This window comes from Drosophila elegans, unplaced genomic scaffold (genome assembly GCF_018152505.1).
Source record: "Drosophila elegans isolate 14027-0461.03 unplaced genomic scaffold, ASM1815250v1 contig_208, whole genome shotgun sequence".
Classification (NCBI taxonomy): domain Eukaryota; kingdom Metazoa; phylum Arthropoda; class Insecta; order Diptera; family Drosophilidae; genus Drosophila; species Drosophila elegans.
This window is the reverse complement of record NW_024545578.1, coordinates 10,181,985-10,208,246: the sequence shown is the minus strand read 5'-3', so window position 1 is coordinate 10,208,246 and position 26,262 is coordinate 10,181,985. Positions and strand designations below refer to the sequence as shown.

Below are 26,262 nucleotides of genomic sequence, written 5' to 3'. Positions count from 1 at the left end.
AACAAATGTAGATAAATAATTCAATAAAACCATTTATTGTTAAATAAATCCAAATAGCTTAACTTTATTTAAATAAAACAAATATCGGCGAAAATTCAAATATCGATAAAGAAACGTTCGTTCAACAACACTCTCCTAGAGTGACCAGACCACTTTGCAGTGGTTGGCTGATTAATCGCCGAGAATATTGCCAGCCATTGCAAATGCAGAAAATCATAATCATGTCAAACTTATTCTAATGGTTTTACTACCGAAACAATGCCTAATGAGACATGTTACTTGCATTTGAACCAACTTTCTTATCTATGTACCAATCCCGCAATAATCTAATGCAATTTTCGCGTAAAGAATTCGATTCGAAAGCATAAACAACGTCGGAATACGAGCCGTGTTATTTAATAATACTAGAGCTTCAGCGTGTGCGTTTGCCGACAGCCAAAACAAAGAATCGGGCAAGCAGCAAGTGGCGGCGGCATTAAAGTTGTTAACAAGTGGTGTTTGCATAATTTACATCGAAAAACTGGTAAGTCCGCAGAAAAGAAAAATAAAATGACCCACATCACACACTCGCATTTGCAAGTATGTATGTTATGTGCGGCGGTGTGTGTCTCGTACATAAAGGCACGCACACAACCTTGGACTCACACACTACGTCACCGACGAGCAACAGTGTTGAGTTAGTGCTGGAAAATGTCCTCGGAAATCCTAAACATAATTTTGAAAATGTTTTTAAATATAATAGATAAAACTATATTAATTAGTTTATTTTTGCAGTTTCACGTTTCCCCGGCAGTCCCTAGAACTTTCTCTTCCTGGCATTTCTTTAAATTCATGTAAGTTAATACTGCAAGTCAATTATCAAGAAAAAACAATTTTTCCTTTATGAAATAAGCAACTGCTTATTATTAGCTTTACTGCGAGGCCTTTTTATTTTATTTAAAGTAAATACGAAATATTTGTTATTTATTGAAGAATAACTCTAGTGTGACCTGCGATAGTATTCGCTTAAATATCCGTGGCAACGACACGCACTCTTTCGCTATTCACCTCATGCGCGGTTTGGCCACACTCGGCACTTCATTATAACCTTAAAATGACAAGTTATAAATTTTTTTTATATTAATTTCAGTGGTAACCGAACACTAAATCCACTTTCAAGAGAAGTGCAGTGCAGTGCCGACTGTTTTCGATTACTTGCGCTACTGCGGCGTTGTGAATTAGCACATATCCCCACGATAATCATGTAAAGAAAACGTCACACGAATATGTGCTTGTGCTGAGAGGCAGCGATGTAAATAAAATTGGAGCTGCTCCCGAGGAAAATCTCACCACAAAGCCGCAAAAAACTTGAATGCCGGAGTGTCACTGGCAATTCGAGTAGACATAGCGATCAAAACAACGAAATACCAGCACGAACCGTAGAGAACTGAGCGTGGTGTCTGCGGATCTTGCGAGTGCTCCTATCCCGACCGTCGAGACGCTACGATGCATGCATCCTCCGCCGCGGCGACCGCACTTGTGGAGTACTCGGACGTCAGCTCGGAGGACTTCTCGGACCAGGAGGCCGGTGACTTGGACGCGGACGCCGGCAAGGGAGCCGGAAACATCAAAAAACCAAAGCCAGCTGCGGATAATCAGTTCCCCAAAGGTCGTCTTGGTGCCAAGCCCGATAAGGAGGGCTATGATAACTACAGGTAAGAGGCACATGTAACCCCCACCAAAGTGTTGGCTCTAACCCCACTGCCTTGCAGAAATAGACGAGCAGAAGACTCTAACGATCCCGGTGCGGCCGGATCGAGGCAAACGTCGAGCAGCGAGGCGACCAACCCGCGCGAGGATCCCTCGCAGGCATCCAACACCTCGAAGGACGAGCTGTGGGGTAGGGAGATCTACATGTCCAGCGACTCCATCGACACCGACGAGCTCGAGGCGGAGATGAAGCGGCAGAAGCGCAAGAAGCAGAAGAAGGACAAGCACAAACACAAGTCCAAGAAGAAGTCCAAGAAGCGCAAGAAGAAGCGGGCTAAGTCGTACTCCAGCATCGATTCTATGTCGGACAACGACATCAAAGCCTTACTGGACCGGCCCTACACCCCGCCGACGGCTCCGAGCAAGAGCAACGAGCGGACGGTGAGCGCGGCGCCCTCCACTTTCACCCCACGCAACCTCAAGGAGAGCAGTTCGCCGGCCACTCCGCCGCCCGCGCGTCGCCCCAACCCCAATAGCACCTACTACGGGGAGTCGTCCGTGGAGACGGCCAACTCTGCCCTGGGCAGCAACCTTCAGGTCACCGTAACGAACAAGCAGACGAGCAGCAGTCGGCACCGCTCCCCTCCTCCCTCCACCCGCTCCAGTGGCAACGGTCCGAGGTTTGCCAACTCTCCACGCACTCCTCCGCCCTCGCACTACACCTCCTCCAGCGGCGGTGGTGGAGGTGGCGGCGGAAGTGGGTCAGTGGCGCGCGATTCACGCAGCTCCCGCTATGTAAATAGTCCACACAAAGAGGAAGTGAGTGCGCATCACCGCTCCAGCCACGATCACGGATATCAGGGTCGTTACTCTGGTGTCGGTTCCAGCAGTCACGACTCCAGGAAGGTTAAACGGTTGTCACCGGGTAGGTTTGGCTTATTCCGATCTAAAACAATTTATTCAACTTTGTGAGAACGTTGCAGAGCTGGATCGCTACAATCATCAACCCAGCACGCCGCCCCACAAGCGACGGAAGTTCAGCGATAGCCGGGATGTGGGTCTCAGCAACTACGAACACAGTAGACACCACTCTGGCAAGTACGAACGCTACAGCAGGGATCGATATTCAAGGCGGTCGTCAAGGTAAAGCACATTTTTCCTCTATAAATGCACAATAAGTATGGACACTATTTGAGCTTGAGATATTACTCAATTGCTATTGAAACCAATAATACTACATTAATATACATTTTCGCTACTTTTTTAAGGAGCCCCAGTGTGCAGCACTCGCGAAGTCGACAATCACCCAGCGTTGGCCTGACGTCCAGTGGAACAAGTTCGAATGCCTTCCGGCACGGCAGCAGTCACAAACACAAGTACGGAACAACGGCCAGCTCGCCGTCTTCCCATGCGACGAGGTCCTCCAAGCGTGCTTCCGGAGCTGGTACCTCTGGGGATCGCTACTCAAGATCGCCGAGGACGAGCTCGCGCTACTTGGACGCCTCACCCCCGTCGCCGGTGGGAGCTTCCAGCTCGCACCACCATCACCATCGTCGCTCGCCAAAGATGCGTCAGAGGGCCAGAGGGGGCAGCCGCCGCCGTTCGCCCAGTTCGGCCAGCAGCGCAAGCTCCGCCTCGCGCAGCAGGTCGCCCACGTCCAGGGATCTGAAGCACAAGCGAGAGGAGTACATCAAGAAGATCAGCGAGACAAGTCTGTTTGCCGAGCTGGTCAAGGATCGTCACAAAAGGCAAAAGGCCCTGAAGGAGATCATCGAGCGGCAGGAGGAGAACAGTAATAGCAATAGCAACAGCAACGGTGCACTGACCATAAACGACAACAGTTCCTCGGTGGATGGCAATACGCCCAACACGGGTGACTGCCGATCTGGCCCTGGAAGTGGAACACCCGCAGCGGCGTCGACGACTTCCAATGGGCTTGAAGTCCTGGGTGGCAAACCAGATGTGGACCTCAACAACATTCCCATGCCAAACAAGGAGCACGATATATTGGCCCCGAATCTGGGTCCAAGCGCCGATGTTCCGGACAGTTCCACTCCGTCGAAGCCACCTTTGCTGGTAGCACCCTTATCGGCCAGCAGGAACAACCTAAAACCGAAGAGTCTGACCGCTTTGCCGCTGCCTCCTGGGATGAATGCCCTCGACCTGGTCAACGCGAGATCTCCTTCGCCGGCGCACAAAAAGGAATCGGATGAGAAGATCGTCAATTCCACCGCCACCGCCAGCGCCAACGCCAACGCGAACAAGAGCGTGCTTAACCTACCGATGCCTCCGGTAATTCCTGGCAGCGAAGAGCTAAGTGGCGACGATGATGTCATCGACAGTCCCGAAGACTTTGATGCCCCAGCCGGTGGCAATGTGCTTGGCAAAGCCGGTGGCCAGGGAGCCACCCGTCGTCGTCCAGTGATACTCAACCGCAGGGACTCGCGAAATAACGTACGCGACTGGGGCGAGCGCTGTGTGGATGTGTTCGAGATGATTGCGCAAATAGGAGAAGGAACTTACGGACAGGTGAGAATTGAAACTAAGATGTGCCCAAATCTGATGCCTAATCGTTTGTTAACAATCATTGCAGGTCTACAAGGCGCGAGATAATCATACCAATGACATGGTGGCCCTGAAAAAGGTCCGACTCGAGCACGAAAAGGAGGGCTTTCCCATTACTGCAGTGCGTGAAATCAAAATACTGCGGCAACTGAACCATCGCAACATAGTTAACTTGCATGAAATTGTGACGGACAAACAGGACGCCGTCGAGTTCCGCAAGGACAAAGGATCCTTCTACTTAGTGTTTGAGTACATGGACCATGACCTGATGGGCCTGCTCGAATCTGGCATGGTCGACTTCAATGAGGAGAACAACGCTAGCATTATGAAGCAGCTCCTGGATGGTCTCAACTACTGCCACAAAAAGAATTTTCTTCATCGAGACATCAAGTGTTCGAACATTTTAATGAACAACAGGTGGGGAGATTTTTACATTTGGGTGGATTTAAAAAGAATTGTTTTGCGTGGGCGGAAAGTAATCTTGAATCTGAATAGTTTCACCTTTTAAGGCCAGCTACGTAAAATGACCTTTAGAGAGTCAGTTAAACGATATTCTTGGCCGCTTATTTGCTAAGAGATTGAATTGTCTACAGAACCTCTTTATTATTTTTAAGATTAGTCCCCAGAATTCAATATATTTTTGTACTCCTTGCAGAGGTAAAGTGAAACTGGCGGACTTTGGACTGGCAAGACTGTACAATGCGGACGATCGTGAACGACCGTACACGAACAAGGTGATTACCCTGTGGTATCGACCGCCCGAACTGTTGCTTGGTGAGGAGCGTTACGGTCCGTCGATAGATGTGTGGTCCTGCGGCTGCATCCTCGGAGAACTCTTTGTGAAGCGGCCACTGTTCCAAGCCAATGCAGAGATGGCTCAGCTTGAAACCATATCGAAGATCTGCGGATCACCGGTGCCCGCCGTGTGGCCGAATGTGATTAAGCTGCCTCTGTTCCACACTCTTAAGCAGAAGAAGACGCACCGTCGTCGCTTGCGGGAAGACTTCGAGTTTATGCCAGCCCCTGCTCTAGATCTGCTGGACAAAATGCTGGACTTGGATCCGGACAAGCGCATCACGGCCGAAGATGCGCTCCGATCGCCGTGGCTGAAGAAAATCAACCCCGACGAGTGAGTATATCAGAGCCAGAGTTAATCCCCTTTGGGTGTAAACTAGAAACCAACTTACGTTCTCGTCTTCTTTAAGAATGCCGACGCCTCAGTTGCCCACGTGGCAGGACTGCCACGAGCTTTGGAGTAAGAAGCGACGTCGGCAGCTGCGGGAACAGCAGGAGTCGCTGCCTCCCACGGTGATAGCCTCGACCAAATACCAACAGCATGGAGCTGCCATGGTGGGAGACGTATGATTGCTGTATGCTTCGCTTCTCAATGTGAGAGAGAGCTACAAACAGCGAGCAGGAGAGGAGTGTTCCTGGTGGCACTAGCAACTAGCCGTAACTAGCAATAACGTAACCAATAATGGGATTCTGTTATCCACGGACAGGGCCAGAATAGGTTGTCATGGACTTGCTCTAGCCGCTGTCGAGTTTAGGACAGCTTCAATAAAGTCTTGGCTACATTTACAAATTGCTTTATATGTTGGGCAAATTGAATCAATCGCTGTATAAACGAAAAGTGTTATATATAATTGCAAAAGATACTTTTTGAAAAAATCATGATTTTACATATTCAACCCAATTTACGTTGCTATTAGTGTTTTTAATTTTGGAATCTAAAAGTGGCAATCGGCAGACTTCGTGCATGAACGGGAATGTTAAATTCGCGTAACAAAAATGTAAACTAGTAAATCAGTATGTACTACTTGTATCATCAAAGGCGATTTGTAAGTGAGCATGTTTCAAAGCTACGAAATAAGCGTATATCGTGAAGCAGTTAAAGATTAGCATTTTAATTATAAACAAATTGTTAAATAATAATAGACTACATATAGTGTATTGACTAGTTTAGTTTATTGCTAAGTATTTAAGAAAAGTGTAAATTATAAATGAATTTATCAAGTAAATATGTACTAATTTACCCATACGCAGGCATTTGATAAGTTTATATTTTAATATGATGTTTGAGCGCACACAGCATCAGAATTACTTGCATGATGTGCGTGAGACTGAAATCGATTCACTCCAAATTATGTAAATAGGTTGAATATTTCCACCATTACACAAACGATCAACAAAAGTAATATCTCAAAACGCAAATCAAATCGACAAAATTCATTTTTGGAACATCAAACCCTATCTAAATAAAAGTGAAATATATAAAGTGTACTTTAAATCAATTGGTAGCTGTTTAGACGCATTTAAACATCTTTAACTACTGGTTTAAATAGTATTTCAATATATCCTTCTTTATATTTTAAATAATTTTATTGTTGAAAGGGCTTAGAAATTTTTTTGATTTTTTAGAAAAAGGCAATTAATGAATTAAAAATTTTAACAATTGTTCATATGAATATAGAAGACTAATTTCTAACAGTTTATTCATAAAATTTACAAGCCTTTAAATATAAAATCGATTGTTTTAAACTTATGCAGGGTGTGCTATCTTTTATGTCGGTATGTAAAAATAGAATATCTTTCAAATATTAGGTATTTTTATTTAATTTGATTCTTTAGAATTTATTCAGGTCAAGTTTTAAAAACAACAGCAGTTAAGTGGCCGTCTGAACTGAATCTAGGCGTAACCAGACGTCTAATATTTAAATATGAAAACATTTTTGCATATTATTTTTAAGTTTTGTGTACCATTATTAAAAAAAAATTAAGAAAATTCAAATAACATTGTGTAAAGGTCTTTATTTTTGTGTTTCATTTAATGCCTGCAGCTTTGGTTTAAAACAAAATAACTTTTGCATGAAAGTATTTTCAATTCTTAAAAAAATCGAAGAAAACTATATTCGATTTAATAATAATAACTCAATCATTTTAAGTAAAAATTTGGAAAATGTGAGAAAATTTATATTTTTGTTGCATCTGGCTTTGGCGGTATTTTTAAATTTTAGGGACAAAAATCCAAAACATAAACATAATATATTGCATTAGAAAATGGAGTCTGAGCATTAATAAGAAATTGTTAATAGTTTTTCCAACAGCTATTACATTAACAAGTAGAAAGATGTGGGCGGCAAACGGTCACTTGAAAAGAAATGGTTAGTATTTCTTGTGTTTTTGGGCCAACGAAATTATTTGGTATTTTCGAGCGGTCCCACTAAGTGCAGCATATATATAAGTGCGTTTCATCATCAGATTTGTATGTATATTGTGTCAGTTCGCCTTTGTTTTTTAATTGCAAGCCCGTCAATTAGGCGATTGTTTTACGGTGTGTTTCCAACTTCTCTTAAAAATCGGGATAAGCCAGCTAGATGGTCTATTTTAGAGGCATAAACAACGAAAAAGGCTGCATCTGTGGGACTGGGAGCGTGTCTGTTTGTATACCTGAACGATTATTACGATGCACTTGGAAGGCCAAAAGAGAAATGCAGTGGAAAGTGAAGTGTATTAGCGAACTTTTAGACAGCTGAGTGGATGTGGATGCACAGATTACCAGAAGTGTTTAGCTGATTCAAAATATTTGGGGCTAAGAACTTGGTCCAGACATTTCAAAAAGAAAGTGAGGAAAACAATGTGTGCGTGTATGTAAATAGATGTATTTTTCCTTTGTACCGAAAACAAAGCAAAGTTGATTAATACGAGCCCACACAGTCGGGGGCGGAAGTATTGGCTAATTTAAGATCTTCTATTTGGGCTATAATAGCCGAAAAAAACGCTTATCTTTAAACTTTTGTGGTTATCTTTTACGACGTAGTTAGTTAGTTTTTGTTATTGTAGAAATGGGTTGTTATTGTTGTTATTTTTGTTTTATTTTTTTAATTTTTTAATATTTCTATTTTGTTGTTTAAATTATATGTTGTTCTATCATATTTTGGTTGAAATATTGGAAAATTTCAATTGCGTTCTATGCTACAATGTAGTCCATTGTTTAAGGTCTATGATATGGGGGTGCATTTTTTCTAGTGGTGTGGGTGAACCAGTTCTCGTTAGCGACTCTATAGAGCTAATTGAGCGTTACAAGAAAGAAAAGTTATGTGTTATACCAGGAAAACCAATGAGTCCTATCGTAATCAGTTAAGATAAGTTAGTTTTTATTGAACGTTAATAGTTATGTATAAAATAACCAATTTTAAATTACATTAAAGAAGCTAAACTTCTTAAATCATCTTTAGATTCGTAAATTAAATAAGTAATTCCAATGTTTTTGTCCACCACTGTGCAGCCAACGTCTAGGGATGTATGCACATATGTACGTAGAATGCATGTACATTGTATGTACATATATATGTACCTACAAATGTAAATGTGTAGGATGTAAAAAGCCGAATGCAAATACCCTTGAATTGTGTATTGATTGATTTTACTCAGAAAAGGTTTGAGGCGATTAGGGAACTCAATGTAACCTGTGTAGCCAATCAATAATTAGATCGCAAACTGCATTTTTATAAGTTAGATGAAATATACATATAATGTGGCTTAGATCGAAACGAAAAAAATAGCAAGTAATAACACTTGGGTTCCATAACCCACATGCTGTAGATCAAAGCCAAAAGGAAAAACGTGAAATTCGCACTTGGGTTCCTCAAGTGGAATGCGTTTTTTTTGGCTGCCCAATCAACATTTAGATTACGAACTGAACTTTTACAAAGTAACTGCAATATAACGCAATAAAATACCTTCCCTTCTCCGCAGGTCGTAGATCGAACTGCTATCAGCGAGTGCGAGTGCGAGTGCGAGTGCGAGTGCTATCAACTGCCAGAAACGGAGCCACAATCACGCTGACACCCCTTGTGCAATCGTCGACGCAGGCCGCCTAGGGCCATCAGGCAGCCGTCCAGGTTGGAGGCACTTGCTCGGGATCGGAAACGGGTTCCGCATCCGGATCCGAGACAGAGAGGCTGAGGCTGAGCCAGAAGCAGAGCCTGCTTGTTGCTGCCGCGTTCGCAAAGGACTCAAAATTGATAGAAACAACAAAAAGGCTGCTGCAACTGGTGCCTCATCCGAGGACCAGCCGCCGCGCAAAAAGGGTCGTCGCTCAGGAGGCTCCTCATCCTCAACCACCGGTTCCGTTTCCGTTTCTGTTTCCGTCGCCAGCGTCGCCGCCGCCGCCGCAGTATCAATAGATGCGGCATCCACGTCGCGAGCAGCGCAGCAGTTACAGCATCAATTGAACGCCACATCGACGCCAGGCTCATCCAGCACAGGAACTTTGGAAACACCTAGCAGAGGGCAGCGCAAATCGACCGAAAGCAACAAGAGGCCGCGGGATCACAGCACCAGCAATACACCCGGCTCCGAGGCAAATAGTAGTGGACCGACCATGCAGAGCACCACTTCCACGTCGAGCGGTTCCTGCTCCAGGCCCTTGGAGGGCTCTGCCCCCAACTCCGGAGGCAGTGCCGAGAACGTGGCCCGCGAGGCCGGCGGCAGTGGCGAGGACAGCGTCGGAATCGGCGATGAGAATCCCTCGGGCAGCAGCGCCGCCACCAATGGCCACGATTCCAAACACAACGGCTTCGTTGTCAACAACAACGGCAGCAGCAGCCGCATCGTCGACGGCGAGAACAATCGGGAGAACACCAGCTACAGCGGCGTGCAGCTGGACAAGTCCAACCAGGAGATCATCCGGTTGATCGGACAGTATCTGCACGACGTCGGCCTCGACAAGTCGGTCAAAACGCTCATGGTGGAGTCGGGTTGCTACTTGGAACACCCCTCGGCCACCAAGTTCAGGGAGCATGTCCTAATGGGTGACTGGTCAAAGGCAGACTCAGATCTAAAGGTAATTGGCCTCATCTTCGCAGGGAGAAAGAAGCATTTCCAATCCCTTGAAATAAACATAGTTGAACTTGGGAACTCAATCCCCTCACTCTTTTCAAATTTATTTTGGAATTTGGATTATTTTTTATTCAACCAAATTTGATTTAAAGAGATTTATGTAATACATAGAAACTAGTTAACTGTTTTTAGAGTATAACTATCTCTGTACTCCGTATTCCATACGCATTTATTTTTATTTTTATAACCTGTTTAATATGAAAACTGTAGTTTTTTAGATTGTGATTCCAAGTTAAACCGCAATCCTCTTATAACGTATGATATTTTCATATTGCAGGATTTAGAGCCATTAATTGATAATGGAAAACTGGCAACGATCACCGAAATGAAGTTCATACTGCTAGAGCAAAAGTATTTAGAGCATTTGGATGATGGCAATCCGTTGGACGCCCTGCACGTCCTGCGCAGCGAGCTGACGCCCCTGCAGCACAACATATCGCGTGTGCACCAGCTGTCCTCATACATGATGTGTTCGACCAACCAAGACCTGTACCAGCGCGCCAAGTGGGAGGGCAAGGGCATCCTGTCGCGGGCCCTGGTCATGGAGCGCCTGCAGACGTTCATGCCGCCGTCGGTGATGATGTCGCCGCGGCGACTGCGCACCCTGCTGCAGCAGGCCGTGGAGCTGCAGAGCCAACACTGCCCCTGCCACGACATGGCGTGGGAGACGAACCTGGAGACGGTCTCGCTGCTCACCGACCACTGCTGCACCACGGACGGCTTTCCCATGCAGACCATCCAGATCCTCACCGACCACTGCGACGAGGTCTGGTTCTGCAAGTTCTCGCCCGACGGCCTCAAGCTGGCCACGGGCAGCAAGGACTCCACTGTGATTATCTGGGACGTTGATCCGTACAAGCTGACCCTCAAGCATCGGCGCGTCCTCGACGGCCAGGCCCAGCTCAGCGTGAGCTTCGTCAGCTGGAGCCCCGACTCTAAGCTCATCCTCGTCGGCGGCACCGAGGACTCGCACGAGCTGTACATCTGGAACGTGGACGACGGCAAGCTGGTGGTCAAGTTCTCGCAGTCGCTGGAGGACAGCCTCGCCTGCGGCGCCTTCAGTCGGGATGGCGCCCGCTTCGTTTGCGGCGGCCAGAAGGGTCAGCTCTACCTGTGCGACCTCAACGGCACCATCGTGGACTCCTGGGAGGGAGTGCGCGTCAACAGCATCGCCTTTCGGGCGGACAACAAAACGATCTTAGCGGCCGATAATCACTACCGTATTAGAGGGTAAGCAGGATTGCAAATTGGTTGGGTTTATCTATCTAGTAGAAATGTGGAAGAATCATATATCTGTGGGGTCTTATTTTATGGAAAAGATTAACATTCAGTCCTGTTACTGTTAGCCTAAAACCTATTAATCCCGTCAAACTATTTCCGAAATTCTGGTTTTGATTGGTTTATTTACTACCTTTTTTCCTTTTAGAGATTTAAAGGATTATGACTAATATTAATTATATATTTGAATATATCTATTATAGGTCAAATTTATTTTTCAATATATATATATATATATATATATTTCTAATGTTAAAAATAATTAAATGACTTTTTAATTATTTTGACATAACTCAAATTAATTAAATTTAAATATCTTTTATACATATTTATTTATATAAAAAAATATATACATATATATTTTTTAAATTATTAAAGTAGGAGCAATGACTTCTTAATACGATATATACATAATGTTCAATAGAAAAAGCCAGTAGATCCTTACAGTAAAACAATAACTTTAACTTAATTAGTGTATAATATAAACTCCTACTTAAATCATACATCCATTTTGTTCACTTAGGTACAACTTTGATAGCCCGCGTTCAGACTTCGATATTCTGAGGGAGCCACATCCCATTATGACGTTCAGCATCAACTCCGCCGACCGCCTGGCCCTGCTGAACGTCTCCAACCAAGGCCTTCATCTGTGGGACATCGAGGACAAGTGCCTGGTGCGCCGTTTCCAGGGCATACGACAGAGCAACTTCGCCATCCACTCCTGCTTCGGCGGCGTCAACGAGAGCTTCGTGGCCAGCGGCAGCGAGGACAAGGTCGTCTACATTTGGCACATCAAGCGCGAGGAGCCGCTGGCCAAGCTGGCCGGGCACACCAAGACGGTCAACTGTGTGTCCTGGAATCCCGTGTACCCGTCCCTGCTGGCCAGCGCCAGCGACGACGCCACCGTGAGGATCTGGGGGCCCAAACCGAACGGCAGCAGCGCAACGACTGAGAGCGACGACTGCTCTTCTAGCTCGTCTTCGTCCTCCTGGAATATGACTTAAGATCGATCGCGAGCCGTAGCTAATGGGTGTGCGTGGGTTAGATATTGGATTGGATGCTGATTTAGTTATAGTGCGCCCTGATTTCGATTTCGATTTCAATATAAATGCAGAATGCGTCCCGCTCTGATTGCGCGTCGGTGTCGTCGTTGCTACAAACTGCCATTACAACAATATGTATGAGCAGCATGACTTACGATTAGCATTAATTACTTAAGTACATTCATACGAAAGGAGAGGCATAACATCATATCTATGCTAACACTATGCTATAACAAGAAATCAATTCGTTCTCAGATTTCTTTTTTATGTATGTGCATATGGCAATGCGAAGTAATATTTCCCGGCCTATATAAGCGACTCTTCTCGACTACCTTTTTATTAATCTAAAGTGGAATCGACCTGCTTGATTTTAAATTATGATAATTGCCAATTGATTTGTTCTATGCAGTTTCCGACATTTAGTATGTAACACGAATTGACGTATTTCATAACCAGCAGACACAATAAAAATAGTTCTATATATGTTTTTAAAATGTCGATTTTTTCCTTACGATTAACCTGGGTCTTAAGCAATCAATAAAATTTGAGTGAAAATTGAACGTGTGCCCTTTTTATTGTAGTTATGTTGATTTTTAATCAATTTCGGAACAAAGTGTGATCTTTAATACTTTGGTTTAATAAGGAAAGTACAAGAAAATCCCTAGTTCGATTTTTTTAAAAGAACTGAAAGCACAAATCACACTTTTTCTGTAATTAAATTTGTAGGTATCGTTCCTAAATCTTTAATATTGTGCTTTTGTTATAATCGTTTGAATAATTAGTATTACTTTATTTGGCAATAACGTCGTACATAGGAAATTTGGTTTTCTATTTTCAGCCTTTTATAAAATAAATTGCCTTAACAATTCTCCTTTACGTAAACTGCTCCTCCAGCAATAGTGAGACAAACTGCCTAGCGGATTCCTTAAAGGCGAAGGCAATAACTACCAATATAAGGGCCCACCATCGAAGATCCTTCCTAGTTGCTCCCACCGCCTCGTAGGCGATGACCAGGGAGCAGAGGTGATGGCCCATGACCAGGACATGGTGCAAACTCCGTCCGAAAACGGTCGTGTTATTGCGCCACACCAAAATGGGCAGAAGGAAGAACTTGGATAGGTTGGAAATGAGCACCACTTTGAAGATAATTAAAGTGAAACTGCGAAGACCCATCTTCTTCATCCAATCAATACTGAGAGTGGCTGTAATTATCAGCAGCAATAGTGTCATAAAAAGGTAATCTACAAAGTAAATTCAATAATTAGGGAGAGTAATTAAAACAATAACCTATTACCTCCAATATTTTGAAGGGTATATGTGTAGAAACCCTTTTCGTGTACATGTAAAGAGGCATCCGAATGGTCGGGCAGTTTTTGGCGGCACAGAGCAAAGGATTCCAGGAGCAGCACCACCAGCGAAATCTTCCAATATAACTAAAATTGCATACATTTCAGAGTCTGATATTGAAATCTTTTGATAAGAGCTTACCTTAAAGTCTCCATTATATATTATATGGCGAAAGGCCCCCGAATCCAGCAAAAGTGCATCTATTAATATAATAAACTCCTCGAACTCGATGTATTTATCAGTAGTTTGGTGACATTTATCCTAAAATTATATCCTGCAAAATTAAAACCAACGACGTTTTTGACAATAAGTGTGTATTCTTACGCATTGTGTGGTTTTCAGGGAATTGCTGTATTTCTTGAATAGTTCTTTGACTCTGTGGCCACAATTAATGCACACGAATCGCCTTTTTTCACTCATTTTATAGGAAATTTAAACCTTATTTTGGTAACAAGCCGCATAAACAAACATTTTAGTTCATCAGCTGATAAGTATTACCGTTTTCCGTAAACTGAAAAATACGAGCAATGCACTTTTAAACCGTTACAAGTTTAAAATACAAAAACATTGTACGGGAACCTCTATTTTTATAACATTCTCACAACACTTTAAATAAGTTAAAGAAAAGCTATTATAAACCAAACTTTCAGATTATTATGAGGCTACGTTATTCTGAAAACTCTTTTTACGCACTGTCTCGAAAAGGTACGAACCGATTTGCTTCATTTGAATTTCGTTATCTCAAAATATTTATTTTATTATGTATGGTTTTTGAAAGCATTCCTTTTGATTAATAAATTTTTTAATTTAAATTATAAATTATTTTCAGATAAACTAAAACAGTAATAAGCACAGAAATAAAATTTCAAACACACAAAAAAACTGTACTTACCAATTGTAAATCCTTTATTTTTTAAATGTTTGCATTAAAAAAAATAAGGACTTTATTTTACCCTGAAAATCCCAAATTCTCCTTAAGCAAATCTTAACTTGACTTAAGTTTTATTTTTAAAAAATTAAAATATTATAATTTATCCTCATTAGGATAGGTTTATTTTTTTGTTTATTTCATTCCTGCTTTTTATTATCAACATAATGTTACAAATTTTATTTTTAATCTAATCTAGGTACAACTTCAGCCAGATTGGTTAATTTTGTTTTGAACAATTTTAAAAATGGGAAATGGCACAATTAGTATTCGATTCAAGGCTCGTGTTATAAATCCGTTTAAAAAGAAATTCATAATTTTTTGGAACGGACCCCGAATAATTTCTTACAATTAGTATTAGTAACTTCAAAAAGTATTTTGATTAACGAGTTTACTCCGTTCAATATTTTATTTTGTAATCCAGTTCAAAAATTAAAGAAAAATATCACTTCTGGATAGGTTCAGCTATTTTGGAAATCTTATTGGGCAAACTCATAATTTCACAGAAAATTTGAATTATTACACTTAAAATTAAATGTCCTCACTATTATGCGATGAGGTTGACCTTTCAACCCGATATTCCATTGCGGAAGAGTTACCTACGAGGGTCCGTCGCAGTGTGCTTCTTGTGGTACATGACATCGAAATGAATGAAGAACAGAACAAAGGCATTGCATTGCAGCTTTTGCGAAAGCATGTATTTGTTAAACTGAATTGTTCAATCTGATCTGTATCATATTTCAACGACCATATGCTTGTTTTTAAAACTATTTACTTATTACCAATTATTCATAAGATATTTTTTGTCTGTCAACTATTAATCACATACAAATGGGTTTGAATCGCCAAACCCGATTCTATGCCATTATTGAGATTTGTCAAGTAATTGTTACATTGATTTTAGTTTTTAGATTTTGAACATGTTGGGTTTATATGTTAATTCCCTTAGTTTATTTAATTGTTGCTTTTCTAATGGACAACACATTACATTTGTATCAGTAAAAACAAAACATTTTAAAGAGGTACATTTCGAAAGTATAAACTTAAAATCAATATACAATATAGATGTTTTACATATAATATTTGTAGTGGTTTGGGTATTACGCTTGTGGCCAACGATTACAAATATACTGAATTATAGGTATGCAACAGTAATACTCTAACACAAAGGCTCATAACAATAACAAAAATTTCATTTATCGACGAAAGGGAATAGTTTCTGCTCGTTAATGATGCATAGACTCATTCGAGATTAATTGTCTGCAAATATCCAGATAGACGTACTTATGTGGTTTGCTATGTGCGTTTCACTTAGTTGTAGTTGTTAAACTTCAAAAAATGAGTAGAAAACCGATTAAAGAATGTATGTATTTTTATCTTTACAATTCAGTCTGAAAGGCATAGTTTACACATTTTATATCACCTATTTTGAAAATGTACTGTTTACTGCTTGTTTATCTCTAAAATTGTGTATTCATATTTAATGATATATCATTGTTTCTTTAGGTTTATGTTGAACCACTTGTTATTAATGGTATTAAATATATTTTAAATTTAATACAAGTACGGAAAAGTTGCTGTAAATTTCGTTGCATTAAGTGGAGAATAAATATTTATGTAACCTAAATTTGGTACCCAAATACATTTTTTGTTTAATTTCGCATTCGATATTTGGTTCAGTATCATGTATATATATCGTTTGAATATTGGTTACGTTTTTCTGGGACTGTATATCCAAATTTGTATGCTTTTGGGCTGTTGTTGCATTTCGTTTCCACCTGCTCCAGAAGCTTAGTCTTCATCCGAGAAATCGGAACTTTCGCTTAAATCACTTGAAAATATTTCCAGCCAATGATAATCACGACGATCTACATAGTCCCATAGATAAATCTATAAAACATGGAACATTATTAATAGTGACCACCTTATTTGACTATTTTATTTAAAGGTGTCACAGTTTCTCCTTCTAAACTATTAACTTTTCAAATTATAAACTTATAAACAAAGCTTTTTTCATTTTAAAATGGCCTTGAAAAAACTAAACTAATGTTAAAAAAATTGCTAAAAATTTGGTACTTACATCAAGCAAATCGATTATTTCATTCTGGCTCTGCAACTTTCGAGTTCTCTTCGGCAATCCCACATCGACGATGTCTCCATTGGGCAGGGCGTGCTTGTAGAAGCACTTGTTACCAAAGGGACACTTGCCCTCGCCTTTTTTGAAGTATTTGCAGTCCTTAGCTCCCAAGGCGGCGCGGTAGTCATTGAGCAGTTTGTCCTTCTCCTCTTTGGTCTCCACCCAAAACGCACTGGGGCAGACAAAGTCCGAGCACACGCGACATTCGGGACAAGCTCTGCAAATTTACAACGAGTTAGGATCAAAACAAAATCTTCTATTGGTATTTAAAAATCAATAAATTTTATGGTCAAGTGTAACTGATGAAAACTACTTCCAATTAACTTATACAAAATCATTTTTGATCTATTGGCATAAGCAGTTATCAGTAAATGTAATGATTGAAGTTTTTGGAGTATAGCTTAAGTTTTCAGCCAACCAATTTATACCAAATCGTTTCAGCATGGTGAAATAACCAGACAATGGAATTTGACTTGGGACCGCCCAAACACAAAGGGCAATTTAACAAAATGGCCGTTTTCACAAACAGGTATGGTTAATCTCACTTACCGCGTTATTTTGTGCTCGAACTGTTTGGCCTGGCGCCATGTGCGAATGCACTCCAGGCAGAATATGTGGTTGCAGTTGGGTAGGATACCGAAGCGCTTTTCCCTGCCCGCCTTCTCCATGATCGTGTCGAAGCAGATGCCGCACGTCTTGTCCTTGGACCTGGCGATGGCGAATGATAGCTCCATGGCCTGTTCGTGCTGCTGCAAGCACTCGCGGTTGTGCTTCTTGCGCTGCGCTTGATCTGTGGGATGCAGACAATACTGGTCGCACATTTCGCATAGCTCCATATGGATGCCGTAGGGGCAGCCCCACAAGCAGGGGCTCTCGTAGGGGCAGATCCCCTCCTCCAGCGGAGTGCTGTTTATGGAGGCGTAGCCCTCTTTGTTATTGAGCGATGATGGTCCACCCACAACTTCGGCCCAAGAGGCTGGATGAGAAGACTTGAGGGCGACATTGCCCGCACCAGCCTCTTTGTTGTTTAGTGATGATGGCCCACCCACAGCTTCGGCCCCAGAGATGCCAGGCGTGATAATGACATAGCCCGCACCAGGCTCTTTGTTGATGAGCGATGATGGCCAATCCACAACGTCGGTCCCAATATCGACAAGCCTGAACCATCCCACACCAGACTCTGCCTGCGCGTCTGAGCCCACGGTGGCCTCCGACTCGTTCTGATCCCGGGCGGGATTCCGCTTCTGGCTGGGCACAAACACCGGTGCATTGGCCCAGTTCCTCTGCTGGGTGGAGGAGCTCGTACTGGCGCTTTGGCTGCTGCTGCTGCTGGTACTGGGCTTCGGCAGAACCTCGGGGGTCACCGGCTGCTCGCACTCCGGGCGACCGCGACTCAGGTCGTGAGAGAAGCGGCAGAGCTCCCCGAAGCGACAGATCCCGCGCACGTAGTAGCGGCAGATGGTCTGGCTGCGGCCAAGGGCCATGCCGCTGATGGCTGGATCGCTGCTGGCAACGGCACTCATTTTGCTATGAGAATTGCAAACGCTTTTGATTTTACGAATCTCTGACAAGTCTCGACGATGACCTAAAAAGGAAAGGAGGGATGAGATGTCGATTAGCACTGCGAGTAGTCCTGCTGGAAATGTGTCCTCCAAATTCGAGCATTAGCATTCGCATTGGCATTCTGACACCCCGAATGCACATACCTACAGACACAACAACTGCGTACATACGCGGATATGACCAAATAAGGACTGCTGCAGACTTTGGAGCTTAGCTAATGTATATGTGTCGCTATTTTCGATGGAAATACACATAAAATGCAGGTATGACGACTCTTGCATTCAAATTATTTCCTTAGCATCAGCGAAATATGCATTGTATGTATGTATGTAGATTCCTATAGGTGTATGTATGGCTCTGTGTTCTTGGATGCCAAATCTAATGAATTTCTCGCAATATTTAAATTTTATATACTACTATCTGGCTCTACAACAATACAATTACCTAAATTCAAAGATGATTTAACCTACGATGCACTTACAATTTTTTATTTTGTCGTTTTATGCACTCTGATCACATTCACAATTTTTTCCGCAGTGTGACCAAATTCATCGAAAATTAAAATCACACGCAAAACAAACCGTTAAAATTAAGAAAATTTTGGATGCGAAGATTTATTTTAAAGGGAATGAAATGGAATAGAACGAGAATTCAAATTTAAAAATTATTTATACTAAAGTTTGTGTTTGTGTTTTTAAAGCCATTTTTATATCCTTTACAGTTATCCCTCATACTTATTAAGTTTAATTAAACATCTCCAAAAAACTATAAGCTAATAACTTTATTTTACTGCACTATTAAGAACCATTTGTTTTATTAAAGCTTAAAAAGCCATTCACTAATAGAAGGATTTAATTACCACTTACCGGTTTTTTTAATTAGTATGGTCAGGGATATAATGAAGGATTCATTTAATTACTCGTCCTAATGACACAACATTACACTAGTCAACAAGTTTCTACCAAGAAATATGCTTATTTGTTCCTTTTGTTAAAGCAACATAGACACAACAAATAAACAATTTTAAGCTGATCCATTAATGGTAACTTTTTTTATTTTTCTTATGTTCAAATTTCATTATCCTTTGCTCCTTTCAAAGCGGAACAATTTGTTGACTAGTGTATAAACTTTACTTGCTCAAGAGTTATTAGAGTTTAGCAGAGGCTAACAGTTTCTGGACAACGTTTTCAAAACTCAGAAGCTTTACGGTCTTAAATAGCAAAAATGAGTGTGATGAAAAAAGTGCATGAAAAGATTATGGGATTAGGTCGAAGAAGGGAGAGGAGGTTTCTACGGAATACATCGATGGAAGTGCTTAAATACGTTATCAGTGATAGTAATTTACCATGGTGGACAAAGCTTTACTTTACTATTATTTTCGCTTTGGTGGTACTTGTGGCCGTTAACCTGGCAGTTGGAATTTATAATAAATGGGACAGCACCCCGGTGATTATAGGAAGTAAATACATTTCTTTTTTACTTATGCCTACTCGTTTTTAAAATATGCATTACTTTGAATAACAGTTAGTTCTACAATGACTCCGATTAACAAAATTCCATTTCCGGCAATAACGGTATGCAATATGAACCAGGCGAAAAAATCAAAAGTTCAGCATTTAAAACCGTAAGTATAAGTAAAATGACATTAATAAATCGTATTAATATCAGAAACGTTTCCAGAGGATCCGTGGGATATGCCATGCTTCAAAAAACCTGTTATAAGGAAACTAATTACTCACAATACATGGATATTCAGCATAAAAACGAAACTTTTCCGAATTTCATATTAGATATTTCAGAGAAGTGCTCGGATTTAATAGTGTCCTGTACTTTCAATCAACAAAAGATACCATGCACCGATATATTTAGGGAAATATTCGTTGATGAGGGCTTGTGCTGCATATTCAATTTTTTGCATCCGTATTATTTATACAAATTCAAGTAAAGTTTCTCTGATTAGGAAAAACCAAATTATTTTAATTAATTTGCCTGCAGATCCCCTTACATTCGGGACTACACTTCGTCGGATAGGTTTGCAGATATCGCCGTAGATTGGGATCCAATCACTGGTTATCCACAGAGATTACCCTCCAGCTATTATCCTCGACCGGGAGTTGGAGCTGGTATTACCATGGGTCTGCAAATTATTCTCAACGGTCATGTTAACGATTATTTTTGTTCTTCCACTAATGGACAGGGATTCAAAGTTGGTAACATCGTATAATTTCTGTCCAGCTAATATGATTTACTTTTTTAAGGTACTACTGTATAATCCGATAGACCAGCCTCGCCTGAAGGAGTCGGGATTACCCGTGATGATTGGGCACCAGACAAGTTTTCGGATTATAGCTAGGAGTTTCGAGGCTCTACCTACCATAAGGAACATTCACAGGACGAAACGGCAATGCCTTTTTAGTGACGAAAAAGAACTGCTTTCTTATCGCTATTATACCAGACGAAATTGCGAAGCAGAGTGCGACTCCTTGTTTTTTTTGAGACACTGTAATTGTATTCCCTATTATCTGCCACTTGTTTATCCAAACGCCTCAGTATGCGATGTGGTTCACTTTGAATGTTTGAACAGTGCCGAGTCACAGATTTTCGACGTAATGAGTTCGCAATGCAAAGATCTTTGCCTGACCAGCTGCCACGATTTAATTTTCTTCCCCGATGCTTTTACCACACCATTTAGCCAAAAAGACGTCAAAGCACAGAGCAGTTACTTTAAGAACTTTTCAAGTGATTATATTAGAAACAATTTGGCGGTTGTAAACTTCTTTCACACCGACAACTATTTTAGAAGCAGCGTGAGATCCGCGTATACGGGACCAACTGAATATATGGGTATAATACCTTTTACTTCTTTGAATAACGTGTTTACTATTATATTTTTGTTTTTACTTTCAGCTTTAACTGGTGGCATAATGGGTCTAATGATTGGATTTAGTGTAATCTTCATTGCCGAGATAATATACTTAATTTTATTTATTCTAACAATGTTAATTTTGGTAATGTTTTAATCATCAAACATAAAAAACGAAATTACTTGAAATATATATCGTTTATGAACTTTACAATTAAAGCACCATTGCACAAAAAATAAATAAAACAAAAGTTTTAATTTAAATACAATTTTTGAAATGAAATGAAATGGAACGAAAATCCCAAAAATAAGGTCATACAGATCTAGCATATTAATACCGATAAAAGACAAACAACGAACTGGCAACCCTGAAAACTTACAGTTCAGTGGCAAAGTGACAAGCAAAAATACGAAAATGGTTCTGGAGAGTACTATGATATGGTAAATTATTGTTTTTTTAGCCAATACGAAAAGATTTCGCTGGTTTTTTCGTACTGCCGCGATGGCGCCCGTCCTGGTAATCATAATTCGTGTTTTTCCAGCTTTGATAACAGCGACTACCAGCGCAATGGAGACTATTTTCCCACCCGTCTGAACGTACAGAAAGATGGCATCAATCTGGTCTGCCTCACCAAACTGCGCTCCAATCCCGAGAACAATGTCGGCCTGATGACATTGTCCAAGTGAGTGTTGAGATTCCCTGGGCTTGTTCCTAATCCGCATTGTTTTCCTTGATTATCCACCAGCACCGTGGAAGTGCTGGCCACCCTGACCAGCGATGTGGGCCGGATCTTCTCGAAGATGCATCTGATCCAGCCGAAGGGCGAGATAAACCTGCTGACTGGAATCCGCATTGCCCACCTTGTGCTTAAGCATCGCCAGGGCAAGAACCACAAGATGCGCATCGTGGTTTTTGTGGGGTCGCCCATCAATCACGAGGAGGGTGATCTAGTGAAGCAGGCCAAGCGCCTCAAGAAGGAGAAGGTCAACGTGGACATTGTCAGCTTCGGCGATCACGGAAACAACAACGAGACGCTCACCGCATTCATCAATGCGCTGAATGGCAAGGACGGCACTGGCTCACATTTGGTCAGTGTGCCCCGTGGATCCGCCTTGTCGGACGCCCTGCTCTCGTCGCCCATCATCCAGGGCGAGGATGGCTTGGGCGGAGCCGGACTGGGCGGCAACGTCTTCGAATTCGGGGTGGATCCCAACGAGGATCCCGAACTGGCCCTGGCCTTGCGTGTGTCCATGGAGGAGCAGCGCCAGCGCCAGGAGAGCGAGCAGCGGCGCGCCAACACCGATGGAGCAGCACCGACTGGAGGCGATGCTGGCGGCGTAGGCGGTGGCTCGGTCTCAGCACCCGGCAACGTGGAGAGTGCCGGAGCAGATAACGAGGCCAACACCGAGGAGGCCATGCTGCAGCGCGCCCTGGCCCTGTCCACCGAAACACCCGAGGACAACTTGCCGGACTTCGCCAACATGACTGAGGAGGAACAGATTGCCTTCGCCATGCAGATGTCCATGCAGGATGCCTCCGATGACACGGTCACCCAGCAGGCGAAGCGCCCCAAGACGGACGAGGCCAATGCCCCCATGGACGTGGACGAGGACTATTCGGAGGTGATCGGGGACCCGGCCTTCTTGCAGAGCGTGCTGGAGAACCTGCCCGGGGTTGATCCCCAGTCGGAGGCAGTGCGCGACGCTGTCGGCTCGCTCAACAAGGACAAGGACAAAAAGGGCGACGGCAAGGATTCGCAGAAAAAGTAAAACGCATCTATGATTATATCTTATAAGCTCGTTTAAAGCATTTCTATGCCCATTAAAACCATTTGTAGCCCCTTTAAAATTATGCTTCAAGTGAAAATATATACACAAATACACATGAAACGCCGCTGACTAAGTTATCTCTTCTAACTCGGCTAAAGTTAAGAAATTTATAGTCTGACCTGCCAAAAAAAAAATGCGATCAAGACTCTTGCTTCTGGACTTCTTTTTTTTCGAAAATTAAATCGGTGTAGTCGTAATCTGTCAAACACTTGCACTATAAATTTAATAAAAAAATTCTTTCAATAGAATGTTTTGAAGCTTTCAGTACTTAATCAAAGCTTCTCCAGGGCGAAGAAAACTTCTTTTTTGTAAACTATTTTTTTTAATTTATTAAAAACCATATTACTTTAACTTCATATGAACTCAACTTCAAGGACTATCCTTGGGAGGTGTGTTAAATATATTATTAGCTTTTTGTTTGACTTTAACTTTTAAAAGTCATGGAATTGTTTACTTTAATAACCACAATGATAAGAACAATAAAACCATTTTTCGAATACAAAATATAGGAAGTTATTGAAACAAAAATTAACAGTTATATGTATGAGTTAAGTCCACTGAGTTCTAACTGAAACTGGAATGGTGTGACATTTGTATGCTTCTATAGTTTTTGCTCCACAACTAGCACAATATAAAAAACTATAAGTCAACAATTTGTGTTTAAATCCATTGTGGTTTATTTCCCCATCTCAGGGGCACTATTCCCGTATTGACACTTTTTACTTTACATTGGTATTAACTATTGGGGTGACGAATCCAGATTACTTCTCTCCCTTGTAGTCCCGGATGTGGTAGAGCACCCAGGCGGGGATGAACAGGGATGCAGCGCACATGCCGCCGCCCAGGATCACCTTCTCCTGCAAGGACACATTGATTTTAGTAATTGGTCATTGGAAAGTAATTGCTTTTTGGAGCCATCCTTGTTATGCAACCAGCGAAAACTTACGGCGGTGGAGACGTGCTGGGTTGGTGGTCCGGAGACGACCGACTGGCAACGGCTCTGCATGGCGCTACGGATAGCGGGGACCAGGAGGCGGGCAGCACTGTTTTGGAACATTTTCACAATCTTCTTTGGAAAATCCGCTGGCAAAAATCAATGCTGTAAGGTTAGAATGCTTCTTCTTAACGATTTGACATTCACTTTACACGGGTCTAGGAGTGGGCAAAAATCGCGTTTATCATCGTGACACGAAAAGCTATCGTTAGTGTCTGTACCAAAAAATTAGGGTGCCCTTAATATTGTCTGAAACTATATCTCAGAAAACTACATTTTTGACTTGTTTTTAGTATACAAATAGATAGAAACTAGTAAAGGTACTGAGATGAATAGCAATGAAAGATGTATTTAAGGAAGCAATTTGTCCCAAGGTTAGTACCGTTCATTACTATTTCACCAATGAATCATTAATAAAAATCCATACAAAATAGTGATGAATTTAACATCACCATGGCATAAAAGTAAATCACCGAAAATTTCATCTCATTTTAGAGAGAGGTAGATTGAATTTTTACCTCGTTTGTCACGACTGTCGACCTATAAAGGGTTATGAATTTAAGCAGTGATGAATTTCAAAATGCAGAGTAACGACAAACAATTTTTATGAAAGTTAAAAAATTGAGCTGCGTAAAAGTACAGGAAAAACATCATATTACCTGATATGATATAACGTCTATATATAAGCGTTTTTAATTAACTTACAAATACTCTTTATTTGAGTTTTGTATTTATATAAATTATAAAGGTGTAGTGCTCTGCACTTTGACAAACAGACAGACTAAAGATTCTGCGAGTTCTTTAGAAAATTGTGAATAATTTTCTTAATAAAACAGAACATTAATTTTTAGTCAACTCAAATCAAAGAAAACGCGAATTGAAAACAAAAAGTTTCAACTGGGCGGTCCAGGGTGACCATTTCGTGACTTTGGATTTCAGCGATAGGCGCGGATGGTCGCACTGGTGCATTGTCCCATGTTCCATGTCCGTCATGTGATATTCGTCGCTCGAGAAAAAGTTTCGTGATCGCATCGTCCACTTTTTATTTTTTATTTTGCCCCAAAGCACTTTGCGTCGATCCTTTGAGCCTGCAAAATGAATTCCGAGTGGGTGCCCCCGATCGTCATCACCAGCATTTGGGCCTTCATTGGCATTATTTGCCCCTTTTTCGCCCGTGGTCCCAACAGGGGGTAAGGTGTTTACTTAACTTGGAGGAGACGGCCACTAAGTAGTTTGATTTTTTCAGGGTGACTCAATGCTGCCTGATGCTCACCGCAGCGACGTGCTGGCTGTTGTAAGTACTAACTATCTACTCAGTTGGGCGGATTATCGAAACATAGTTCATAATGAGACTTATCTATGACTTTTTCCCTTGCAGCTGGCTGTGCTGTTACATGACGCAGCTGAACCCGCTGATCGGACCCAAACTAAGCATGGTCGAGATCATGATCATGGCCCGCGAGTGGGGCAATGAAATCAAGGACTCCATGGATATAGTCGTCTAATCATAATGTATTCGTTTCACGTGTTTTGTTATTGTTTCTTTACCCCGGATGCTCTTGCATTCTGTATTATTAATTTCAACATAATGTTCGAAGCATAAAGTAAATTGAACGAGAGCTTCCGCTCTCGACAAACCCGTTATAGAAAATCATAGATAAACAACATATTTGTAAATTTAGTACGTGCAAAACTATAATGTTAACCTTGACTTTTTGGCCAAGCATTCCCATCAAACCGAGTGTCTTACAATGAAGATTGAAACTTATAATAAAGTAAATTTACACTTAGAGCTGAAAGTGTTCATTTAAATACATTATTGTTATTCAAAAGCTATTTTTTATTGTTCTGTTTGGGTAACTCTGTACAATTGGTAAATGCATTGGTTGTCTGTATCCTGGAAGTCCTATTGAAGCCCCATTTATGGAAGAGGAATCCATGTTTAGCTGGCTATACTGGTTCAAGAATTTTTAGACTCAAGTTCGTGTAAAGGCGTGGCTTACTGTACAGTATGTACATGCGAGGGGCATAGCTACATAAATACTAGAGAAAAAAAAGCAAAAAGCAATTATGTGTAGATCACAAAGGATTCAATCCTGTGGCCCCATTTCATAAAATTTG

At 41.7% G+C, this 26,262-nt stretch overlaps 8 protein-coding genes across 11 annotated transcripts; 5 read left to right on the top strand and 3 right to left on the bottom strand.

The window, feature by feature from the left end:
- Window positions 1-162: 162 nt before the first annotated feature.
- LOC108146844 (cyclin-dependent kinase 12) lies at window positions 163-6,537 on the top strand. 2 transcript variants are annotated; one of them, XM_017273045.2, is made up of 9 exons: window positions 163-523; window positions 775-833; window positions 1,130-1,694; window positions 1,752-2,614; window positions 2,673-2,832; window positions 2,958-4,218; window positions 4,283-4,671; window positions 4,910-5,383; window positions 5,460-6,537. In XM_017273045.2, the coding sequence occupies exons 3-9, from the start codon at window positions 1,486-1,488 to the stop codon at window positions 5,617-5,619; spliced, it is 3,516 nt and encodes a 1,171-aa protein (XP_017128534.1). In that variant the 5' UTR covers window positions 163-523; window positions 775-833; window positions 1,130-1,485; the 3' UTR covers window positions 5,620-6,537. The 2 variants fall into 2 exon arrangements, with proteins under 2 accessions (XP_017128534.1, XP_017128535.1); XM_017273046.2 differs by lacking the exons at window positions 163-523; window positions 775-833 and having other exon boundaries at window positions 1,063-1,694.
- Window positions 6,538-7,496: 959 nt separating this feature from the next.
- On the top strand, window positions 7,497-13,039 carry LOC108146868 (WD repeat-containing protein 26 homolog). Of its 2 annotated transcripts, none has more exons than XM_017273098.2 (4): window positions 7,497-7,519; window positions 9,013-10,102; window positions 10,436-11,388; window positions 11,960-13,039. In XM_017273098.2, exons 2-4 carry the CDS (start codon window positions 9,641-9,643, stop codon window positions 12,438-12,440), a joined length of 1,896 nt encoding a protein of 631 aa, XP_017128587.1. In that variant the 5' UTR covers window positions 7,497-7,519; window positions 9,013-9,640; the 3' UTR covers window positions 12,441-13,039. The 2 variants fall into 2 exon arrangements, with proteins under 2 accessions (XP_017128587.1, XP_017128586.1); XM_017273097.2 differs by having other exon boundaries at window positions 7,503-7,588.
- Window positions 13,040-13,254: 215 nt separating this feature from the next.
- Window positions 13,255-14,309, bottom strand: LOC108146631 (protein ARV1). Of its 2 annotated transcripts, none has more exons than XM_017272676.2 (4): window positions 14,151-14,309; window positions 13,968-14,087; window positions 13,774-13,912; window positions 13,255-13,720 (listed from the first exon to the last, which is right to left on the bottom strand). In XM_017272676.2, the coding sequence occupies exons 1-4, from the start codon at window positions 14,244-14,246 to the stop codon at window positions 13,353-13,355; spliced, it is 723 nt and encodes a 240-aa protein (XP_017128165.1). In that variant the 5' UTR covers window positions 14,247-14,309; the 3' UTR covers window positions 13,255-13,352. The 2 variants fall into 2 exon arrangements, with proteins under 2 accessions (XP_017128165.1, XP_041563964.1); XM_041708030.1 differs by having other exon boundaries at window positions 13,255-13,681.
- A 1,116-nt stretch (window positions 14,310-15,425) lies between these two features.
- On the bottom strand, window positions 15,426-19,018 carry LOC108146886 (probable E3 ubiquitin-protein ligase makorin-1). The gene is made up of 4 exons (XM_017273120.1): window positions 18,936-19,018; window positions 17,441-18,476; window positions 16,835-17,108; window positions 15,426-16,644 (listed from the first exon to the last, which is right to left on the bottom strand). Exons 2-4 carry the CDS (start codon window positions 18,412-18,414, stop codon window positions 16,546-16,548), a joined length of 1,347 nt encoding a protein of 448 aa, XP_017128609.1. The 5' UTR covers window positions 18,415-18,476; window positions 18,936-19,018; the 3' UTR covers window positions 15,426-16,545.
- Window positions 19,019-19,759: 741 nt separating this feature from the next.
- LOC108146929 (pickpocket protein 28) lies at window positions 19,760-21,682 on the top strand. The gene is made up of 6 exons (XM_017273179.2): window positions 19,760-19,913; window positions 19,979-20,078; window positions 20,135-20,395; window positions 20,450-20,660; window positions 20,713-21,298; window positions 21,362-21,682. The coding sequence occupies exons 1-6, from the start codon at window positions 19,760-19,762 to the stop codon at window positions 21,472-21,474; spliced, it is 1,425 nt and encodes a 474-aa protein (XP_017128668.1). The 3' UTR covers window positions 21,475-21,682.
- LOC108146930 (26S proteasome non-ATPase regulatory subunit 4) lies at window positions 21,639-23,207 on the top strand. Its single transcript, XM_017273180.2, has 3 exons — window positions 21,639-21,758; window positions 21,860-22,000; window positions 22,064-23,207. Exons 1-3 carry the CDS (start codon window positions 21,733-21,735, stop codon window positions 23,085-23,087), a joined length of 1,191 nt encoding a protein of 396 aa, XP_017128669.1. The 5' UTR covers window positions 21,639-21,732; the 3' UTR covers window positions 23,088-23,207.
- Window positions 23,208-23,800: 593 nt separating this feature from the next.
- On the bottom strand, window positions 23,801-24,295 carry LOC108146932. Its single transcript, XM_017273181.1, has 2 exons — window positions 24,094-24,295; window positions 23,801-24,004 (listed from the first exon to the last, which is right to left on the bottom strand). The coding sequence occupies exons 1-2, from the start codon at window positions 24,202-24,204 to the stop codon at window positions 23,909-23,911; spliced, it is 207 nt and encodes a 68-aa protein (XP_017128670.1). The 5' UTR covers window positions 24,205-24,295; the 3' UTR covers window positions 23,801-23,908.
- An 820-nt stretch (window positions 24,296-25,115) lies between these two features.
- Window positions 25,116-25,953, top strand: LOC108146606 (V-type proton ATPase subunit e). Its single transcript, XM_017272654.2, has 3 exons — window positions 25,116-25,331; window positions 25,388-25,435; window positions 25,520-25,953. Exons 1-3 carry the CDS (start codon window positions 25,237-25,239, stop codon window positions 25,644-25,646), a joined length of 270 nt encoding a protein of 89 aa, XP_017128143.1. The 5' UTR covers window positions 25,116-25,236; the 3' UTR covers window positions 25,647-25,953.
- Window positions 25,954-26,262: the final 309 nt, after the last annotated feature.

What these genes read in the sequence shown, in the direction of transcription:
- LOC108146929 (XM_017273179.2), top strand. Translation starts at nt 19,760, where the DNA reads ATGGAAGTGCTTAAATACGTTATCAGTGATAGTAATTTACCATGGTGG. An exon ending in CACCCCGGTGATTATAGGAA is followed by an intron (nt 19,914 to 19,978) that starts GTAAATACATTT and finishes TTTGAATAACAG; the next exon opens with TTAGTTCTACAATGACTCCG. An exon ending in TATTATTTATACAAATTCAA is followed by an intron (nt 20,396 to 20,449) that starts GTAAAGTTTCTC and finishes ATTTGCCTGCAG; the next exon opens with ATCCCCTTACATTCGGGACT.
- LOC108146886 (XM_017273120.1), bottom strand. Translation starts at nt 18,414, where the DNA reads ATGAGTGCCGTTGCCAGCAGCGATCCAGCCATCAGCGGCATGGCCCTT. An exon ending in TTCGAGCACAAAATAACGCG is followed by an intron (nt 17,109 to 17,440) that starts GTAAGTGAGATT and finishes GTAAATTTGCAG; the next exon opens with AGCTTGTCCCGAATGTCGCG. An exon ending in AAATAATCGATTTGCTTGAT is followed by an intron (nt 16,645 to 16,834) that starts GTAAGTACCAAA and finishes CATGTTTTATAG; the next exon opens with ATTTATCTATGGGACTATGT.
- LOC108146606 (XM_017272654.2), top strand. Translation starts at nt 25,237, where the DNA reads ATGAATTCCGAGTGGGTGCCCCCGATCGTCATCACCAGCATTTGGGCC. An exon ending in GCCCGTGGTCCCAACAGGGG is followed by an intron (nt 25,332 to 25,387) that starts GTAAGGTGTTTA and finishes TGATTTTTTCAG; the next exon opens with GGTGACTCAATGCTGCCTGA. An exon ending in GCAGCGACGTGCTGGCTGTT is followed by an intron (nt 25,436 to 25,519) that starts GTAAGTACTAAC and finishes TTTCCCTTGCAG; the next exon opens with CTGGCTGTGCTGTTACATGA.
- LOC108146844 (XM_017273045.2), top strand. Translation starts at nt 1,486, where the DNA reads ATGCATGCATCCTCCGCCGCGGCGACCGCACTTGTGGAGTACTCGGAC. An exon ending in GAGAAGGAACTTACGGACAG is followed by an intron (nt 4,219 to 4,282) that starts GTGAGAATTGAA and finishes CAATCATTGCAG; the next exon opens with GTCTACAAGGCGCGAGATAA. An exon ending in AACATTTTAATGAACAACAG is followed by an intron (nt 4,672 to 4,909) that starts GTGGGGAGATTT and finishes TACTCCTTGCAG; the next exon opens with AGGTAAAGTGAAACTGGCGG.
- LOC108146930 (XM_017273180.2), top strand. Translation starts at nt 21,733, where the DNA reads ATGGTTCTGGAGAGTACTATGATATG. An exon ending in CTGGAGAGTACTATGATATG is followed by an intron (nt 21,759 to 21,859) that starts GTAAATTATTGT and finishes GTGTTTTTCCAG; the next exon opens with CTTTGATAACAGCGACTACC. An exon ending in GGCCTGATGACATTGTCCAA is followed by an intron (nt 22,001 to 22,063) that starts GTGAGTGTTGAG and finishes ATTATCCACCAG; the next exon opens with CACCGTGGAAGTGCTGGCCA.
- LOC108146868 (XM_017273098.2), top strand. Translation starts at nt 9,641, where the DNA reads ATGCAGAGCACCACTTCCACGTCGAGCGGTTCCTGCTCCAGGCCCTTG. An exon ending in AGGCAGACTCAGATCTAAAG is followed by an intron (nt 10,103 to 10,435) that starts GTAATTGGCCTC and finishes TTCATATTGCAG; the next exon opens with GATTTAGAGCCATTAATTGA. An exon ending in AATCACTACCGTATTAGAGG is followed by an intron (nt 11,389 to 11,959) that starts GTAAGCAGGATT and finishes TTGTTCACTTAG; the next exon opens with GTACAACTTTGATAGCCCGC.
- LOC108146631 (XM_017272676.2), bottom strand. Translation starts at nt 14,246, where the DNA reads ATGAGTGAAAAAAGGCGATTCGTGTGCATTAATTGTGGCCACAGAGTC. An exon ending in CCCTGAAAACCACACAATGC is followed by an intron (nt 14,088 to 14,150) that starts GTAAGAATACAC and finishes ATATAATTTTAG; the next exon opens with GATAAATGTCACCAAACTAC. An exon ending in TATATAATGGAGACTTTAAG is followed by an intron (nt 13,913 to 13,967) that starts GTAAGCTCTTAT and finishes ATGCAATTTTAG; the next exon opens with TTATATTGGAAGATTTCGCT.
- LOC108146932 (XM_017273181.1), bottom strand. Translation starts at nt 24,204, where the DNA reads ATGTTCCAAAACAGTGCTGCCCGCCTCCTGGTCCCCGCTATCCGTAGC. An exon ending in CCCAGCACGTCTCCACCGCC is followed by an intron (nt 24,005 to 24,093) that starts GTAAGTTTTCGC and finishes GTGTCCTTGCAG; the next exon opens with GAGAAGGTGATCCTGGGCGG.